This window comes from Stegodyphus dumicola, chromosome 4 (assembly GCF_044657685.1).
Source record: "Stegodyphus dumicola isolate Sdum_Otavi_A_Nest chromosome 4, ASM4465768v1".
Classification (NCBI taxonomy): Eukaryota; Metazoa; Arthropoda; class Arachnida; order Araneae; family Eresidae; genus Stegodyphus; species Stegodyphus dumicola.
Genome location: NC_140771.1, coordinates 248520322 through 248542252, shown reverse-complemented (window position 1 = coordinate 248542252; position 21931 = coordinate 248520322). Strand labels below are relative to the sequence as shown.

Below are 21931 nucleotides of genomic sequence, written 5' to 3'. Positions count from 1 at the left end.
GTTTGAAATTACAAATGAAATAATTATCACTGGCTATTAATTTTTTGAAATATGAGTTTTCTGAAATGTGGCCAGTTAAAAGTTAGTTTGTAAAGTATTTCTTATTTATTACTGGATTCTTGAATTTAAGCCCACTAATTTTCTTAATTCTAAATTTATATACTCTTTGAAATTTCCTTATGTCAAAGTTTATTGTAATTTAGAATAATTACCTGCATGAAAGATATATTGTTTGATGCTGCCATTTTTAACGATTGCACGGCAAACCATGAAACTGCTTCCACAGATATGGCATCTTCTATGAACAAGAGAAGGGAAGCTGTGTATTCCTTTCTGTCAAAATCAAAACATATCTAGAATTGCAGTTTCAAGCTATATCTGGATTCGTCCTAATTATTCTTTCAGATTCTCTACAAACTACATACCCTATGATGATTTAAATAAAAATAGGGTTAAATTTAAGCTTTTGATGTCTTAACTATTCTAAACAAAGGTAAGAAGAAAGGACAGAGCAGCTCAAGGTCTTATGGCAGGGAGCAGTCTGTCTTATGGCAGGGAGCACAATGCCTTTCCTGGCTAAGGGTTTTGAGCAAAATTTTAGGATTCTAACTTAAAGGGTAAGGCAATAGGACAAGATTTAAAATTTTCAAAAACTTAAAGAAAAAAAAAAAAAAAAAAAAAAAAAGAGGAGAGAGAGAGCAAAATAAGGAACTCAATAAATTGATCCCTTGTTTGGATCCAAAAAATGATGTATCATGCATTGGAAATCATGTAATTATTTATGCTAATACCTGCAATTGAAAGTAAAATTAGGCTTCTACTCATGAGTTAACATATAATATATGCAAATTATTCCATCGACAATTCAAAGGATACATGCTGGAATTTGGGTGTGTAGGACTGTTTAAAATAAATGTGGCTTTCAAAATGTAATATTTATTATTATAAATATGAATATTTAATATTTATTAGTTATGGCCTCACCAAAAAGAGCAAAACTGGCAGTTAATTGACAAAGAAGAGGAAGGAAATAACCAAAGATCTGAAAATTCCTCAAAGTGTCATATCAAGTGTCATTTACAACTATTTAAGTAATAAGCAACCCCAGCTGAGGGCAACCAAGTGTAACAACTGCATTTGAAAACCATTTTGTGTTCGGTTAGAAGAAACCATGAAGAAATTTGGAAATAGCTGGTTTCAGACTTTTAGGCTACAACATGAAATTGAAGCAGCCATTCCACTATTCCATAAAGGCTGATGAACTTTATGCCAAAAAACCAGCAGTTTTGACTCACTCACTTCATCTTCCAAAAAGGCCTATTTAAAGTAGTGTCATTGTCATGCCAATAAAGCCAAGAGGAAAAGAGCAAGTATTCTTTATTGACGAATCCAGATATAGCTTGAAATTGCAATTCTAGATATGTTTTGATTTTGACAGAAAGGAATACACAGCTTCCCTTCTCTTGTTCATAGAAGATGCCATATCTGTGGAAGCAGTTTCATGGTTTGCCGTGCAATCGTTAAAAATGGCAGCATCAAACAATATATCTTTCATGCAGGTTCCATAACAAGCTACAGATATGAGGATGACATCTTAAAAACTTAAGGCTGTTAGGGGATGTTAGTTAAACTTAAGGCTGCCTAGAATTTTTTGCTAATGGATTACAATGACCCTCTGCATCAAGTAGCTTCAGTATCAGAAGAGTGACATATAGTTCTACAATATTTTTATCAACAGTTTGGAAATTCACTGAAATCAATATTATTATACGAGGTTTGCATTTCATTCAGAGGTGATCACGCATCATACTAAAAAAAGATTTATTATAAAACACACTATATTTCCATTAATTTGACTTTAAATTCAAATTTTTGAGTTTATTCAACTGGAAAACAAGACAGTTTGTGTTAAATAATGCTGTTGCACAAATTGTATTTAATCATTCTTCAATAAGCAACAGTTATGTTTTATTTCCACCAATATTCTTTAATTTTGATGAAAAATGTATTTGAAAGGCAACTGAATTTTTTAGAGTATCCAAAACAAGAAGGGTAACATATTTAATTGGATACTACACAATAATACTGCAAAATTTATTGCATGAGAATCAGAAGAAGGATCTGAAAATACTCACATATTAAGGATTATTGAAAGGGTTCAAAATAAGTACTGACAAATTTAGATATAATGTTTTTGTTATGCCTGATAACAGTTGGTAGGACTTTTCAATCAAAAGCTTCTTCAAGGGATGGCTTTCAGAATGAAAACTGAATAATTTTGATTAGTTGAAAGACCTTATTATCACTGACTAAATCAAAAAGCAAACTCCATCAGAACACAAAGATCATTTTGTTGATGGCTGGATTTATTGGAATTCACCTAGAAAATTAATGGATAAAATGGATATATATAAAAGTGTATGAACAGCCCTGAAGAATAATCCTGTTTTGTCAAAAATACACTTTTCAAGAGAAAAGAAGAAAACCAATGACTGGTTTCATGAGAAAGAATAACAATCTATCTCAAAATTGAAAACTAGAACCTGAAATAAAACAAAAACTTTTACAGCTGTACAATATGTTTATAAAAAATATTACACAGCTACAAAAGTTTTTGTATAATGTTTTTATAAACATATTATAGCTATGGTAATCTAGGGTTTATTAAAGCCCTAAGTACAACTTTCGAGCTGGAAATAAGAAATCAGCTGACTTTGGAAATTCCCAGTTGAATTTTTGCTCATTGACTTTAACTCAAGATGCTGTATATAAAATATAGTAAAAACCTTACTCTCTCTCCATCTTCATTAGTCCATACACCTTGCTGTACAACACCAAATTCACCAACACCAAGTTCTTTATTAATTACAATATTATCTTTTGGTATGATGTGTTTGCTGGGCACTTTGATATTATTCTTTTCTGTTGTATTATCATTGAAATATATGGAAGTCCTATCACAGTCATCCTTATTTTTGGGCAATATCATCTGCAAAATAAGAATTTTTAATAGGTTTTAAGAGATAAATTATTCAGCATAAATTAATGACTAAAATATTTTATAAGCATGAAAATATATTTTAATTCTACTGTAAACTAAAATTATAAAAAGCATTACAAAATCTCTAATCCATTACTGATTTATAATACCTATTTTCTGTAACTTAACCAAAGACAATGAAACAAATGCATGAGATTGTTTGAAAAACATACGACAGATTTTTAATAATACACTGAAATGGGAAAGGGGTGTCAAGACAAGTTTTCTGACACTTAAAGAACTTTATTATGTAATACAGCCTCTGCCATGTCTGCTTTTTAATTTCATTTCAAATCAGGACTGTGAAGGATAAACAGATCGTTATAAAATAAAATGAGAATGGACATGATATTGTTGAGGTACAAAATTATATTACAGAAGTATAAAAAATGTAAACAAGACCTATCAAAGCAGAAAAATGCCCGAAAGCCGGAGTAATGTTGGCATAATTTTTCGACAATGGCATGCTATCTAATATAGTTAAGTTCACAAATGAAAAGATGCCCACAGTACAGGAAAATTATTCTCGGGAAAGGGATGCCCAATTGACCGACATAATTCAAATAAAAGCATTTCTAGGCGTATTACACATTTGTGCTTCTAGAAAGGACAATCATGCAAATACCAAGGAGATATGGTCCTCTGATAAAATGGGTGTTGAGTTATGACATCTAATAATGTCTGAAAAACGATTTAGGTTCCTTTCATATTATTTGAGGTTCGACAATAGCGATTTTTTGCTTAAATAATCTTACTTTTGTTGGGACTATGAGAAAGAATAAGAGCAAAATTCCTCCAGAGTTTACACATACAAAGAATCAGGAAGTAGGAACATCATTGTTTGGGTTTCAGAATGACCCTAATGTCTTATGTAACTAAGGAAAACAAGGTAGTTCTGATTCTCTACATTATGCATCATAATGATGTAATTGATGAATAATGTGAAAAAACAAGCCACAGATGATAGCCTTTTATAACGCAACTAAATCAGAAGTTGACCAGTTGTGTAATCGCCAGGAAAACAAACAGATGCCCTATGGTCATATAATATATCATGCAAATAACTTATCAATCAGCACCAGGCACAGTGAGTTTTTAAAACTCTTGGCTAGCTTATGTAGAGACATTCTCAATGTCTCTACATAAGCTACCTTGCGTAGACATTCTCAATGTTAATCATTACCTAGAAATCTCAAGCAGGATATTCAGAGCATTTTCCCAGATGAGGGTACAGTTCAACTTACAATAGAGGCTTGAACTACTAAAAGGCAGAGATGTCATGAATGTGGCCGTTACAAGAACAGGTATACCAAGTACAAATACTGCAGTTGTAAACATTTTTATGTTTAGAAAATGCTCAGCAAATATGTGTTGATTGTTAGTTTATGTAACTAACTAAATGAGAGAATTTCACTTGTATTTTTCATTTGTATTTGAGTTAAGTTGAATAAAATTAAGTCTCACTGTAAATTGAAGTTTTGTTATTTGTGTTTGTAATAAGATACCACAAATATATGCATGTTATTTCAATAATCCCTTTGCATTCATAAATTTGAGTTGAATAACCTAAATATATATTAGTACAGCAAAAATATACCTGGTGTCTGCTAGACGCCGCGCGAACTTTAACGCAACAATATGTCACGCGAGCACTGCAGGGTTAAGCTTAGCCCATTTGACTTTTTTTTTCCATCAAGAAGAAAGAATTTTTGAAAGTGCAATCATTTAAAAACCATGGTATAAACTGGACATTTAAAACGAGATGCCTGAAACTGATGCATCAAAGGTAAAAAAGTTGAAGTTAAGTCAACTCACGCAGTCTCCAGCCATCCAGCAAATGTTGCCTCTGAACTCGCTTCCTATTGGTTAACACTTTACGCGTGAACACGTGACTGCATTGGTGTGAACGCAGCTTAACCCTACAGAGAACATCTGTGAAGCTCTGGGAAGGCAATTTCATTTTGCCATTGTTCTCCAAGCAACATACATAAGTTCAAAACTGCTTTGTTGCAGGACAGGAATCAATTGTCATACAGTCTCCTCAACTGCCTCCTGTCTAGTATGATTCAGTGTTATGACCATTTATGGGAGGAGACCTGGAGTTCTATCCACACAACTGGCTAGATCTATGTCAAGACAACCTCGACCTCTGAGGTAAATAATCAGTCTTCAGAGGACTAGAGACATCGTTTATTTGGTTGTAGGTTCTGGCTTGGCAGGGACTGTATTGGTATTGTCTTGTTTGTGAACTTATTTGTGGGGACATTATATTGTCAGATATTATTGAAGGCTGTCCGGAGGAGTGGTGCCTCTCAGTCAACACATGCAGACAGATGATGTCTGACATGTGAAATCTCCCTGGGATGGCCGAGTGAGGTGGCGCCCTCTCGGACCACCTCGGAGGCTTGAACTTTTAATCTGTGTTAGGACATTAAAAGTACCACCTGGGAATGGAGCATGTGTCCTCTAGATTTCCTGTCCAGGCATGATGACATCATCATGCTGACCAACTTGTCTGGCTGTGATCTGTATTCTGCTAATACATCACTTTTAAAACACAAAAAAATCCTTGCTGTCATATTAGAGTAAGTTTTCAGCTTTTCCCTCATAAGCGATCCAGAAGAGACCTTAGTTTGTTTTTAATTTAATCATATTTTGCGTAAATTTACTGAAATTCGAATTAACAAGCATAAGATACACAAGTTTTTCAAATTCAATCAGAAAAATTTGCAATTTAAAAGCAAAACATAAGATTTTGGTTTCAAAATTCAATCAACAAACTTAATAATTTAAAAGAAGGCACAGCTATTGCCTGAAACAAAATAATTCCCCCCCCATGCTCCAGTGTATTTGCTACTTGAGGAAGTGTTAATTAATTTTTCTCCTAAATTTAATCTGTCTGTTATTGATGAACAAACTAAGTGATTTAAAAGTAATAAATGCAATTTGTCATCTCTGTTATTACAGTGAAACCTCAGTTTGTGAATTTAATTCATTCCAGAAGACCGTCCATAAAGCTAAATGTTCGTAAACTGAAACAATTTTTGCCATAGGAATTTTAATGTAAAATAGATTCATTCCTGGAGCAACTATGATAGCTTATTTAAACTTTCAGAGAGTACCTTATGCACAAGTTCCTAAATCTAAACCAAAGGAATTATTTAACCACTTGCACTAAAAAGATGTGCCACGCACGTCGAGATGCTTTTGTCTCAAACCGCGATTGACGTGAACACCACGTCGATAGGCATTTATCGAAAAAACGAAAATAACGTGGTGCACAAGTCGCCTAACAACAAGATTGTTTATTCTAGAATTATAGCTCTGGATTGCACTTGCAGACGCAGAGCGGCGTAAATGAGACACTTTACCGCTTGTTATATTGTAGCGCACAGCACCGCAACCGTGGAGTTTAGTCGTAGCGCAAGTGGTTAAAAAAGAATCAGAAGTATCACTAACTATAAAACAAAAAATATAAACACAATATTAAACAGACAAAAACTTAATTCAATTTTACTGTATTTGTACAAAGGCATGTGCATGGCAAAGTGGAAAGTGACAAGGAAATGCTATTGCTTTGATGTGTAATTCCTTTCCATAAAAATATTAACTGTCTTTAGGAAGCATCTTGTTTCATCTTTTCAGCACTCGCTCCCATCTAAGCACCACTAAATTCTGCTTAAGACTCATTGGAGCAATGTTTCACTCAAAATTTTCCCAATATGATTTGGTGCTGCAAATGTTTCAAAAGTGCAATCAGACACTTTCTTTGAAAATGCTTATGGTGTAGTTTCTTTTATAAGGGGGATGAATTGTTCTGCAGAGTAAAATTCTGTGCAGTTTTTAAATTTAACATTTGGTGTTCCCTTCAGGCATTTTTCTGGTACATTTAAAAGCCAGACAAAGGCGGCTGGCCACGTAGCTGATAGTAATAGATATAAAAAACTACAAAATTATTTTTTTTAATAGAAAAAAAGAAACTATGATTACCTTTTTGATCTTGCGCAGATATGTATGAGGGCAATACTTCTGAAAATACTTTTTCAATCTTCTCATTTCAGGTTTAGTCATCCCCAACTGGATCAGATCATCTTCTTCCACATATTTTAACTGAGCAACGGATGTCACTTTTAAATCATTTTTCAAAGGGCTGAAGTAATGCGAAAGTTCAGCTTCCAGCAGAAAATCATACAGCGGTGGTCCTTTGGTAACACCTGCCATTTTGGACTAAAAGAAGAAATATGTATTAAAATTTGTAATAATTTAAAGATTAATCATTTTAATAAAGAATAATTTTTAATAATTTATTAAAATTAATAAAGATAATTTTAACACAAAAAAGATTAAACAGAAAATAAACTGCAAAATGTTTTTATAAAATTTATTACAGCATTACTCATAATTTTCAAAAATTTCTTTAAGCAAAATGGATGAAGCTGTTAACTGAAATTATATACTCTTCTAGTCACTTTTGAAGTTGTTAAAATAACTGTAACAGCTATATGCCATACATTATTATCTTATAGAAATTCACAGTATGCTATGCACTATGCACAAGATCTTTAACCTAAAGACTTTAAAAAACTGTAATTGTCATTATGTCCTGCTGTAGAGTCATTAGGTTATTTTCAAGGCAGGATACGTGAAAAATGAGCAATGCCCTCGCCAGGACTCGAACCTGGACCTCTTGGAATACATGCTGAATGAGCTAACTGTTACACCACAAAGGCATGCTAAAAGAAGGGAGCAAATACCTTATATATTCTCATTTTAATGGTGAATGGGGATAAGGGGACCCAATCATCAAATCCTGGTGGCAAAGCATCTTCATCCACCCCTTTTTACTTCAGGCGTCAATGTAGACATACTACATTTGTTCGATGCTAGAGTAAAAAAAAATGTGGAATGCCCTCACCAGGTCTCGATCCTGGATCTCTTGAATATGTGCTGAGTGTGCTAATGAAGGCATGCTTTAAGAAGGAAGAAAATAGCCTTATACTGCTACCGTATGTTATGTGTAACTAACTGTTAGTAAAAATAAGTAAGCTAAGCTACTAATGCTTATGTCTAACCATTCTAAAACTCTTTATTAATACATCATAAAAGCAGGAGGTGATGGTAGGGTTCCCACCTCTCCCGGAATTCAGGGATTCTCCCGACATTGAGTCGTGGAAATTAAAATCTCCTGGCTTTCGGAAGGAATTTAAAATAAATATTACTCTCCCGGAATATCAAGTTTATCGAAAATAACGACACAATGCGCACGGATGAAATGGTTCAGAGCATCGAAAATCCCACTACCGTCTATGAACGTAAAGAACGCCTATGTCAATACATATTCTTTGCAGCAGCGATCTACAGTGAGCAATGAGTAAGCCTTATGGGATGAGTAGTGGTTTCAGCGTATCGCACGCACCCGCCCTCATCTTCTCTCACCCTCTCATTTTAAATCCATTCTTTCATTTAGTCTGCAATTAGCTAGCTATCCACAAACAAGTGCGTATTTTGAAATTATTTAAATGCTTTCATAATAATGTCTAGTAAAAAAAAAAAAAAAAAAAAAAGATTCTGATTCTGCAAGTGAACAAGTGCCACAAAAAAAAAAAAAAAAAAAAAAAAAAAAAAAAGGCAAAATATTCGACGTCGTTTCAAGACAAGTGGTTAACTTAATTTGATTAGCTTATGAAGACAGACAACTTTAACAGAGAATGTAAAGTATGTTGAAAAACGGTTAATACAGTACAAAGTCTTTAATACGGACCTCAAAGCTACAAACTTTCTGCGCATGCATAAAAGCATTAATGCGTTTACACATGCGCATAATACCTGTACGCATGTGCATAATATGTTTACGCATGCGTGTTTAATGTATAATGGACGGTATAAGCTAGGCTAAAATTTTCTATTTCAGTTAATGCTGTAGATTGCGTTGTTCCTTAATCTTCTAATTGGATCTAGCTTATTATTTTTTGCAGACTAGAGCAATTTTATAAGAAGTAAGCTTGAACTTTCAATTATGTTAAAAAGAGTTTCCGATTCTAGAGCTGCCAAAGGATTTACAAAGCGAAAGCATGTTTCGATGTACCGCTTCCAACAGTGAAGAAAGTGACAAAGACGTTATTGAAAACGAAAAAATTTCGATTGACAAGTTAGTTGGCATTCTCGACACAGCAATTACAGGACTTGAAACAGTGGATCTGAACAAGAAATTATGTCTGTTTATAGAATTAAAGAGAAAGTATTAGCACATAAAATGAAGCAACTTAAACAACTTACTTTGAAAGAAATGTTTAATAAAGTAAACAAATAAATATTAAGCTTTTTTTTTTTGTAAATTTTGGTACCCTTTAGATCATAATTGCTCTTTATTTCATAAATTACGGTTTCATATTTTTAATTTTATAATTTCTGCATGCCATCTTACCAGATTTAAATTGATGATCTATAATCCGGAAAAACCCCTAATCGGGAATCGGCGAAGTCACGACGAGTCCGGATTAAGGACTTTGTACTGTATTAAGTGTGAGGATATTAGAGCTTTAACTGTACATTTCCAAAGCAAGAAACACCAGTCGTTAATAATGAATATGGATTCATTGCAATCGGTTTCGAACCTTTTCGTGAAGAAATCTTCAGAAGAACAAGACAATATATCAGCAATTGAAATTACTTCAGTCTATCATAGGATTAAGCACCATCACACTTTTAATAGCCAGGATTAGGATTGCACAAACTGCATAGCATTTTTTCAGATTCTTCTTCGGCAAAAACGATTTTTGTGGTAGAACAAAATGTATAATTATTTGCGAGAGCGTGCTTGCTCCTGCAGCTCAAAAAAAATACTTTTTAACTAGATTATGGAAGCGGAGTTTTTTTCAGTTGCGACTGAAAAAAAAAACTACTCTTTCTTCTGCCAGAAACCTTTTTTTCCTTTCCCGGATTTTGAAAGCCAAGAGGTGGGAACGCTAGGTGATGGAGATGTTTATTTTAAATTGTGGATCAATAGCACAGAAAACTTTAGTTTTGAGTAATCAGAGTGTAGTCACATAATTTGCTTAGTTAACATAACTAGAACTTCATTTAAATATAAGAATTTTAACATTTAATTTCTAAGTGGTATTTGATACGCAACTGCAAGCATCTGACTGACAACAATTATTATTTATTTCTAGAACCACATCTCTTAACACAAGTCTGTCTCTCACTCTTTTTATTTATTTACTTATTTATTCATCAAAAATAAGACAATTACAACCAAGGAAAACAATACAGTTCCTTTAAAAAATACTAATGACAATTAATTTTAGAATAATCTTTTATTAGACTTTTTATTCATTGTTAGTACTCTAATTACAGAGCAACTTGGAAATACAGTTTAAAAGTCAGGCTTATGTTTCACATGAGTTTGAATGTGTGATCCATGGAGCTGCTGGAAAGAGCTAATTACTCGTATAATAGAAACAGCTCAATGAAGAATGACATTATTAATACACGATTTCCTCTAACAAACGGTAGTGACAGAAAAATTTTAAGCTCCATTGAATATTATTTCAACCCATTAAATAAAAAAAAGGTAATGATATATATAAATATAGAAAATTCAGTTTTATCATCAGAATGTGTTGATGATAAACTGAATTTTCTGACGTAACGAAAAATGCATTTATACATGAATTAAAGGAAATATTTACACGTAATTCTGGAATCTAAATACTTTCTCATTAAAACTGAATGATACATTTACATGAATTTTAAGGTTCAATTGACTTAATGTTATATGAAGTTAGCACACTGACTAAATTTCAAATGAAATTGATGAGAACTTAGATTTAAAACCATATTAAATTAAATATACTATCTAAAAGTGGTCTATCATTTTCTTATTATCAAAACAAGCAACTACAGATAGAAGGTCACTTAAGATTAAAAAAGTAATGGCCTGTGAAAAAAACAAATTACATGCGAAAGAAAGCAAACAAGCGTTATTGCTCATCAGCCAGATTTCCACCAGGAACTTGTAAAATTACAGCGTTAAATAAAGCAGCAAAGTTAAAAACATCCGCAGCACTCAGCCATATGTAATATTTACGTCACGCCACTTAAAATATTTCTATTTATAGAGGAAGAACTCGGAACGAAAGGAAGGGAACGTTGTTCCCATCAAATATCACTGTTCTAGATCTGAAGCAGACGATATTAAAAATTAGGCTTACAAATTATCAGATAGCAAATCATAAAGTTAAAACTTTTCAAAATATAAAAACATCTAGTTATCGATTCAGAAACGAGAGAAATTAAAGCTGACGATGTTTATCAGTAGCAGATGGGTACTTCGAACAACTGGAAAAAAAAAAAAAAAGTAAATTAATGTACTTAATAATTAACAACTCATACGCTTTAAATTATGTAATTTATTCTTGATGTTTTCAATAAAATGATTGCATTGACCAGATTACTTAAGCACGAGAAAGCACATAAAGGCAATCAGTCCCTTCGTGGAGCACTTTCTAAGGGAAAGCTCCAATATTCATATTACACATTAGAAAAATCAAGAAAACTCTTCACGTAGCTTTCACGTGGTAGTATTTCGCCTAGACTGAATCCAAATCATCAAACTACCAATGTTTAGCAATCTTACAGCTCGGCCGATGCTGCGCCTCTAATAAAAATGAATCTGCTTTCCGCTAACCATTCTCTCAAAGCTTTTTCTTGAATATTAATTCGCTCTCACATTCTAGAAGAAAATTCAATGTAGCCAAATACAGAGAAAAAAGGCATTGATTATTATTTGTTGTTTTGGGTTTATAAAAAATGACTAGAACGCGATTTTGGAAATTTCTTATTATAAAATCGACTAATAGAAGGCAGAAAATGACCATCAGCAGCCTCAAATGTTAATTCTACAGGTTTTGAATCAAAGCACATTTTTTTAAAAATATATGATCAATAAAAATATATTAAAACATGAAATAGCTGCTGTAAAAGCAAAACTTTGTTAATACTTTCGAGCATTTGGTCCAGCACATCCAGGACAAGGTAAGCTAAGCTTTTTTTTTTTTAAAAAAAAAAAAAAAACTTTCCTAAACACTTAGTCATAAATTCGAAAAATCGCCTAATATATTTTGTAATACGTATATGTCTACAATTAAGACTAGCAGCACATAAATCAGCTGAAATGAAAATTGCGTAGGTAACTCAATTCCAGTTGAACAAAATTTGTGTTCAGAATAAGTCTCCCAACAAAATTAAATTCGCGTCATAACGTTCTTTTGAGAGAATTAGCATATAGAAGATGGAAACTTTTCAAGAAATTTTAGTTTTCAGAAGGTAACCTAGAATCCGTCTGATATGCACCATTTGTTAAAATATATATTATCATCATTTAGAAGGCTTACTAGGCTCTTTTATTAATGTAATTATGTATTTAAAAGAATAATTAGGATCGGCATAAATAACGGTCAAACGATTGAGCAATCTGAAGCAAACTGTCATTGCAAGGAAGCAATCATTCTAATGGTGTGTGTGTGGTGTATTTAATTATGGCAAAGCACACTAGGGCTATCTGCCTAAGGGGAGGGATGCCTTTCGTGGAGGACTTTCTAAGGGAAACTAGCTCGTATACAGGTTACACATGGGGAAAACCACGAAAACGCCTATGCAGCCAGCCCGTTCGCGGGATTCGAACCTCGGACCGAACTACCAGTGTTCAGCGTCTTTACCGCTCGGCCGCTGGTGGGCTCAATCATTCTAATGAAACAGACACTTATTGTATGAAAGCAAATTTAGAAAGTAACGAACAGCGGAAAATTTTGACTGCGTAGAATGTTGATCCATAATGAATAAGAAACTGGCAGGCGAGGCAGATTAAATCTTTATTTTTATTTCAATAAACTTAGCACAGTACTTGCTAAGCCTATTTCAAGATGTTTACATTTTTGATAGCTTTGCAGTATTAAGACAGTAGCAGACAGCAGTCCAGCTAGGCCGAAGTGTACAGAACAAGCGCAGTTGTGTTCAGGACGAAATCTAATTCGGAATGAATTAGTTTCGATTCTCAATGTATTTGATTGGATAATTAATACTGCTGTAAAATGATTATTGGCTGTTTGAGTTATAGTTCCACTTACATTACCAGTGTTTCATTACATCACCACCATAGTCATGACATGGATTAGTCTCGAAAATGCAGTTCAGAAAAAGAGTACTATTTTTAGAAATACCAGATTAAGCATTAAGGCGCTATTGCTAATTTAAATTATAATTTTTCACATATTTTTTTATCTTACCTTTATATATAACATATAAAAGCTGACACAGAATGCCAGAAATAGTTCCAACAAACAAAGCGGTTGCCCCCCCCCCATTCTAAGGCAACTATATACTTATTCTACAGCGAATTGCCATTGATTTGCTTTCCAGAAGACACTTAGAGCGGCTTACAATTCAACTACCCCATGTAATTCGAACAATGACGTCTAAAACAGTCAATAAAAATTTCAAACTCACATCAGACAATCAAAAGCCACACCATTTGTCAACATATGGAATCATATTCGATCAAAATAAGTATTAAAAAAATCAAATTAAAAAAATAATAAAAATTACGTCCAAGGGTCCAAAAATTTTTAAATTACGTCCAAAGGGGCGTTTTTTTTAACATTTTGTGTGCTACCTTTATTTATTAAATATCATGTTCTTCGCACTTAAACCAGAAAATTCAGTTCAAGAGCAATATCGCAAAATAATTTTAAAATGAGCCCATCTCTAGATTTTTTGATACAGTCTCACGCGCTGGAGATAAAAATGTTTTTTCTGTACGACGTTGCCATCGCTCACTTTGAAACACTTAATTTTGTTAATCAAAAATTCGTTAAAGTTTTACAAAATATGAAATCGATAATAAAACATATTCCTTCCAAATTTGGGCTTCCAGATGCCCATATTCGCAGTAGGTCATTCAAAATTGGATGGCTCTAGGTACCGTTGTTTTATCACAATGCGAGAAACATACATACATTTATGCAGATTTATTTAATTTCTACAAATATAATACAGGGCGATAACATTTGGTGGCAACAGTCTGAAAAGTGAAAGGGACCTTCAGAGAGATTCGACGCAAAACGAAAACAATAGTCCCTCAGGGGCAAAACCTCTTTGGACTAAAATAAAAAAAAAAAAAAAAAAAAAAAAAAAAAAAAAAAAATACTGTCAGCATTTACCATGGACTAAAGCTCATTAATAAACAGAAATAAACAAACAGCAACTTATATTCTGAAAGTAAAACAGTCTTAACGCTTCGTCTCGATACATTTCAACTCTTATTTCTCTGTCTGCTTCCTTTTTTTTTTCTTTCTTTCTTCCCCTCTTTTTTTACATAAATAAACTTCCTTGATTTTCTGAGCACGGCTTATGCGCATCTTAATACGCACAGAAAAAGGCCTTGCAGACTTAAGCCTAGCAGATGCGTGTTCAGAAGGATTCCGAAATCCAATGATAAAATACTTTTACGCTCCAGTTAATGAGATAAGAACATTACGGAAGTGGCCAACAAGGATAAACAAACTAATAGATCTGATTTCACAGACTCGAAAAACAGCTAATCACAGGCACGAATGAAATCTCTAGCCAGAGCTTCATGACCTCACAAACTTTTTATTCATAATCTATTGGTTTCTGATTATTTTTTGATTTAAATATCAATACCAGTTATGCACCGCTGCCTGAAATATCCGAAAAATACTAATATGGGTAAGCTCTCGGATGAAAAGTAAATGCAGATGCGCGATAATATGCAGATTTTAAAGCAACGCCTATACCTAGCAATTTCAAAAACACAAAAAGCTAGATATTTATGTAATTTACGTCTTTTATTACATATTATATAAGTATATAATAAGCCAAAATATTATCACCACTGTCCTAATATTATATTTCTCCATCTTTGGCACGCAAAACAATTATGACTCCCACTTAGTCACGCCTTTACCGGACCGGTTACTTGCTAGTGAGCTCTTGCGTTGCTGGTCTTCCTATTCTTTATCCGTCTTTCTCCTCCTTACTGCGGACATTATGTGAAGATAGTTCTATGTTATTGTGCCCATCCGGCATAAATTTGATTGACCCAGATAAACTACTGATCTCAGTGGTATTCTGGCTATAAGTTATCAGTCAGTCAGTCAGTGTAACTCTGGGAGGCATGTGCAAGTAATTGATAAAGTCCAGAAACAAGATTGTACCAGACTTACAAAAGACACCGCCAATTTTCGTAATTAGAAAAAGGTGATTGGTAAAATTAGAGCTTGTGTTCGATGATATCTCATATGCGCTCAAGATTTTTTAAATTTACGCAAATAATAATATAAGCAGTTGGCTATAATAATACTTGAAGTCTGTCCCTACCTTCAAGAGCACGAATTCTATAAATATAAGCTCCTTAAAAAAATTATTAAAAAAAAAAAAAAAACTGTATTGATAAAAAATTTTTTGCGACAACCTGGATATCAATGTTCGTCCATCCATTAATCTATTAACATTAATTTTTTTTTTAACTGCAGACTATTTCATTCTTAGTTATAAAAAATTTAAATATTTTGATCTTTATTTTATGAATGACTCCTGAATTCTCAGAAAAATGTAAAAGCCCCAGTCTTTGGGTGTTTTCGCATAATCAAATAAACCAATTCACAAAAAACGTGAGCGAAGACCTTGAATATCTCGGGTACGGAAGTCAAACTTCCTGTTTTTCATTTTTTTTAGAATTAGTACAAATTTTTGCGAAATACATTTATATGAAACCGTCTAAAACACCACATTAAAAATTTTAGAAAATTTGATTTTTTAAATTTAAAAATGATATATAGTGATGGGCAACTTCGGTACTTTCTTGTACCCGGTACGAGAGTAACAGGTACAGACAAGTACCCGGTACAAAATACCCGTTACTCAAGTAACCGTTACTTTGAAAAGTACCGAGTACCCAAGTAACGATTTGGAGTAACGAAATACCGGAGTAACGGTTTGCTGTACCGTAGTACCCTAGTAACGGTTTGCTGTACCGGAGTACCCTAGTAACGGTTTGCTGTATCGGAGTACCCTAGTAACGATTTGGAGTACCACTGAAGGAACTCTGCCACGTCACCACGTGTTTGATTTTATCCATTCATGGACACAAGGAGCGCATATCACCATTTCGCAAATACAACCAGATACTACTGTCCTCGTACCAAAACCGAAGTGAGCTGAACCCTCATCGATCCTCCAGTAACGGATACCGAAATACCGAGAAGAGACGCATATTTTCGTTACGAAGTAGCGAATACCGAAATACCGAGAAGAGACGCATATTTTCGTTACAAAGTAGCGAATACCGAAAAGCACCCGTTCCGGTACAGAAGTAACGAATATCGAAAAGTACCTGTTTCGGTACAGAAGTAACGAATACCGAAAAGTACCCGTTTCGGTACAGAAGTAACGGGTACTTGGATGTATCGATTTTCAGTATCCGTTACAAAATACCCGGTTCGGTAGTACCGACTCATCACTAATGATATAACATAAATATTTCCCTTAGCTAGTACATTTATGTTCAATAGCATACTCCAATACTCAGCATACATTTATTATTAAATTACTCGTAGAGTAATTATTATTATTTTTTTTAACACTGGGGACATGAAAAATGTGCACTGCCCTCGCCGGGACTCGAACCTGGACTTCTCGAATACGCGTCGAGTGTGCTACCATTACACCACGAAGGCATGGATAAAGAAGGGAGAAAATACCTCATAATACTCCCCTTTTAAAGGAAGAGTGAGAATTATGGGACCCAATCGACAAATCTTGGTGGTGAAGAATCATCATCCACCAGCTTTCAGTTCGGGCGCCACTGTAGGGCATTAGGTTTTTTTTGGGGGGGGGATGTGGGAGACTTAAAAAAAATGAGCAATGCCCTCACTGGGACTCGAACTTGAACCTCTCGAATACACGCCGAGTGTGCTACCGTTACACCACGAAGGCATGCAGAAAAGAGAGAGAAAATATCTTATATACTAAAAATCATTTAATTTAAAATTCAGTTAATTTCCGAATATGTCGTCTTTTAATACTTAAATTCATCTAAAGGTAACTCAAGTTACATAGCTAATCTTAACTATCAGTATTCGACTAAACATAAAAATAAAAAATAGCATTTCACTCAATAGTACATTTAAAAATCTTTCTACACATTAAATACAGTTTCATTAATTATTAGTTTAAGAATACTTTTAAGCATCGAATTACAGTTACAATACATTACAAAATATGCATTTTTCTTTAATAAACAACAGAAAATCAACTCAGTAAATATAAGTTACACACAAGCTCACTAAATTTTCATACAGCATGTTTAACCGAAAAACACGCATACAATTACCGCGCCATTCGGCTAGAGGACGCTGTGTACGTTCCAACAGCCAATGGCAGGCAGAATGCTAAAGGTGTACGACACGGAAGGCCGAGATGCCTAATAATATATCCTCAATTATTTCATTTTTGTTATATTTTTCTGGTAAACTTTCTGGTTTTACTGAGAAATGAACGAACAGAGATAATATGCGAATTTTATGAAGGATGAAGAGATAGGAACATGTAAATAAGGCAAGGATTACTCATAAACTTCTATTTCATTTTCACTCATTCATACTCAATATAGTTTTTTTTTCATTGATTTTTGTGCAGACACTGAACCAAACCGTAGAGGGTGTAATGTTTATCTTAAGTTTTTTAACAGTTATCTTTCGTTAAAGCTACTTTCCTAGCCCTCAGTATTTCAGCTTATAATTTCCTACCAGAATGTGTTTTTAGAATCGCGGTTAATGCAAATGAGTAAGAGCGGTATTTAAGTCGAAGTTCCACTGACTTCGCTAGAGAGCCACAGTTTTTGACTAGCGCGCGTTCACCTTTTGGCAACACTAAGCTATTACAACGCTCGGGCGTATTTCAGGCTCTTGATAGCTTCGCCAGCTTATTTGATATTTAGCGGCCAACTACTTAGAAATCTTGATAGCTTCGACTATATCTTTTTAATTAAGCATTAGTTAAGTTTTATATCTTATTACTTTGAGTTCACACCCAAGTGGAGGCTTTGCTGTACGCTCTGAGAAAGAACCGACTGTAAGGTATTATTTTGAGAAATAAAGGGTTATTAACCCTTCTTGAGTTTTACGTTTCTGTTTCTGAACTAAAGCGATTATTCGCTTACCTGTTCACGAGATTCCTACAAACTTTGCTGTTTGATAAAAAATTGGAAACTCACAAGGGGAAAAAAAAAAAAAAAAATCTGAAATGTTTCATATTTTAAATTACGTCCAAAGGGGCGTTTTTTAACATTTTGTGTGTTACCTTTCCTTATTAAATATCATGTTCCTCGCACTTAAACCATAAGATCCAGTGCAACAGCAATATCGCAAAATAGTTTTAAAACGAGCCTATCTTTAGAATTTCCGATACAGAGACTCACGCGCTGGAGATAAAAATGTTTTTTCTGCACAACGTTGCCATTTCTCGCTTTGAAATCCTTGAGTTTGTTAATCAAAAATTCGTCAAAGTTTTAAAAAATAGGAAATCGATCATAAAACAAATTTCAAATTTCAAATTTGGTCTTCCACATGCTCATATTCGTTGGAGGATTACGTTATTCAAAATTCGATGACTCTATGTACCGTTATTTTATGACAATGTGAGAAATATACATACATTTTCGCAGATTTTCATTATTTAATTTCTTCAAATATAATGCAGGACTCTAACATTTTCTGGCAACAGTTTGAAAAGTGAACCGACATTTATCCGTCCGACGCAAAATGCCAAAACGAAACTAATAGTCCTTCGGGATTCAAATCCCTTTGGACTAAAAAAAAAAAAAAAAAAAAAAAAAAAAAAGAAAAAGAGAAGAAAGTCATATTTTCAATCCTCCAGAACCAAGCTTTGTGAAAGCGCAGAGACCTTTTTCACTTGAGTCATGGCTAACAAAGTTTCTCTGCAGTGTCTTTGAAACTCAGTGTCATATTCATGAGCCTATTCTGTAGCATGAACGTCGCTGCAATGCCTAATTTCGATTAAGTAAAATTTCTAACCAAACCTTGGACAAAGGTGCAGCAACACTTCCTACACATCTGAAGTTCTCATCTTGTACAACCTTCAAGGAAAACTCAGGAAATCCCCCTTCAATACTCGTTCATTTAGTATTAAATTTTAGCTTTGGACAATCAATTTGAAGCCCATTTTCAACCAACTGAAACCAAGAAATAAACTGCCAAGAATTCGCGTGAAAAGGAAATAAAACTCTCTGGGAAAATTTGCTTCCAAAAATCAGAATTTTACAAAAAGTTCGCCCATACAACATATGTGTAAAAGCCAAAACTTACATCTACTGAAGACAAATGGAAAAGAACCAAACTCCATTTTAAATGCCCCTTTCCCACAAAAAAAGCGAAAAACTTTAATTGAATTCTATTTCAGAGTTGCGATCAAAAGATGGAACGTTCACTTAACTATAATTTGTATTTGAAAACAATGCTAATTAAAGAATATTAGAGCCTTGGAGTGTTCGTTAATGTTATTAACTTAATTTCATAATTTCAAGAAAAGCAAAATGTGAGACAAAAGTATTGCGAAAAATCAAACACGATGGAAAAGTAGCCATTTAAATAAAAAAGAAAACACAATTAAAAAAAAATTGTTTAAAATGAATGCCTTTACTATGCGACCAAATTCATTTAATTTTCACAATGCGTTAAAAAAATAAATAAAATAAACTTAGAACCTTCAAATTGCTTTGCGTAATCCTGCATTTTGCAATCGCTGTTTGAAACGTATGGAAATTCTTTCTTCCGGCTGTGTCATCATTATTCCTTTATTAATAAATATAAACTAAAACAGCAAAATTTAGTTTTCAGATTAGGAGAACCATCTTTCAAAGATATAAACTCTATCTGTTGCGAAATATAATAGGTTAAAATAATCATTACAAATTACATAAAGTATGCAGAAACTGAATGACTTTTTCATGCTTAATGGCTGACTTAAAATGTCTAAAGTGGCGTCAGTATTATTTTGAAAGGGTTCTGGGCCACTGGGTTCCAGCTAAAAGTGTACAGGCATTACTCGAGATATGAGGAAGAATTAAGAGACTAACAAAACATTAGCAATTCCGCAAATTCTACGGTCAGTATTTCAAGAGGAGAGACTCAACACCCCATGCTGTCATGTACTTTTTTATATGCGGTAGTAGTTATTATAACTTCGTTATTCATGAAACACTGCGACAATAAATACACACACAGAAGCACGATTTCTGTAAAACAAAAATGAATAAGTTCTATATATCTTGTACTTCAGGCCGCCCAGACGGGAAAGTGGTTAGTGACTTTGACTGCCGTACCATAGGGCCCGGGCTCGAATCCCGGAGAAGGCATGGATGTTGTCTGTCCTTTCATAGAAGGTAACACTCGTCGTTATCAGATGCCTCCATAATAAAATGACCACAGCTCCCGGCCTTAGTAGCGGCCCGAAGCCTAAAATGGTTAGTGCTCGCCTTAAAAAAAAAGAAAGAAAATCAGAAATGGTTCAGATTTTAAATTAAGTCCAAAGGAACTTTCTTTTAACATTTGTGTTACCTTCATTTATTAAATTAAATAAATCAGTCAAAAGTCTTTAATCCGGACTCGTCGGGATTTCGGCGATTCCGGATTATCGATTTTTACGGATTATAGATCATCAGTTTAAATCTGGTAAGATGGCATGCAGAAATTATAAAATAAAAAATATGAAACCGTAATTTATGAAATAAAGAACAATTATGATCTAAAGGGTATCAAAATTAAAAAAAAAGCTTAATATTTATTTGTTTACTTTATTAAACATTTCTTTCAACGCGCGCATGTGTAAAGCCTACATTACGCATTGTCGAAATTAGAAAATTGCAACCAGAAAACTATTTGATGTGTATTTATAATGAATTTGATTTAAGTAATATCAAAGACAGAGTACATTGAGATGAAATACTACATTTAGTACTGGACTATAAGTCGAATAAAATAAAAACATCTGCCCTGAAGATATTGATAGTGCTGACAGATCAACTTCCAGTTCATTGCGCGCCGCGACGTTCCCCTCCCCCGCAGAGCAGCGTGAAATCGATAAACAGATTTCGGAATGGTTAGAAAAACAAAGGATATGCCTTTATCCATTTTTTGCAACAATTCCACTTTTTGTTTGATGGACATCGAAACATGCTTTCGCTTTGTAGATTTGGCAGTATCCAGCATCGGAAATTCTATTTGACATAATCTAAAGTTCAAGCTTACTTTTATAAAATTGCTCTAACAGTCTGCAAAAAATAATCAGCCGGATCCAATTCGAAGATTAAGGAACAACGCAATCTGCAACATTCACTGAAATAGATAATTAGATAATTTTGGCTTAGCTTATACCGTCCGTTATACATTAAACGCGTATGCGTAAACGTATTATGCGCATGCGTACGCGCATGCGTGAACGCATTACGCATCGACGCATGCGCAGAAAATTTGTAGATTCGGGGTCCGGATTATAGATAGATCATTCCGGATTATGGGCGTCCGGATTAACGACTTTTCACTGTATCATATTCTTCGCACTTAAACCATAAAATTCAGTTCTACAGCAATATCGCAAAATAATTTTAAATTGAGCCTATCTTTAGAATTTCCGGTACACAATCTCGCCCATTGGAGATAGAAATGTTTTTTTTTTTTTTTTTTTTTTTTTCCCCTGTACAACGCTGCTATGGCTCGCTCTGAAATCTTTGAGTCTGTTAATCAAAAATTCGTTAAAGTTTGACAAAATATGAAATCGATAATAAAATAAACT

At 33.8% G+C, this 21931-nt stretch overlaps 1 protein-coding gene across 3 annotated transcripts in view; it reads right to left on the bottom strand.

The window, feature by feature from the left end:
• Ack-like (activated Cdc42 kinase-like) overlaps positions 1-21931 on the bottom strand; it is a 140247-nt gene that overhangs the window by 48016 nt on the left and 70300 nt on the right. For 2 of the 3 annotated variants that reach the window (XM_085816203.1, XM_035362166.2), the window contains exons 2-3: positions 7031-7267; positions 2792-2989 (exon numbers count right to left, since the gene is read on the bottom strand). In XM_085816203.1, the coding sequence (XP_085672329.1) occupies positions 2792-2989; positions 7031-7261 (429 nt within the window). In that variant the 5' untranslated portion in view covers positions 7262-7267. Of the gene's footprint in view, positions 1-2791; positions 2990-7030; positions 7268-10999; positions 11019-21931 lie in introns of those variants that run through there. The other variant, XM_085816204.1, reaches the window with a different exon arrangement.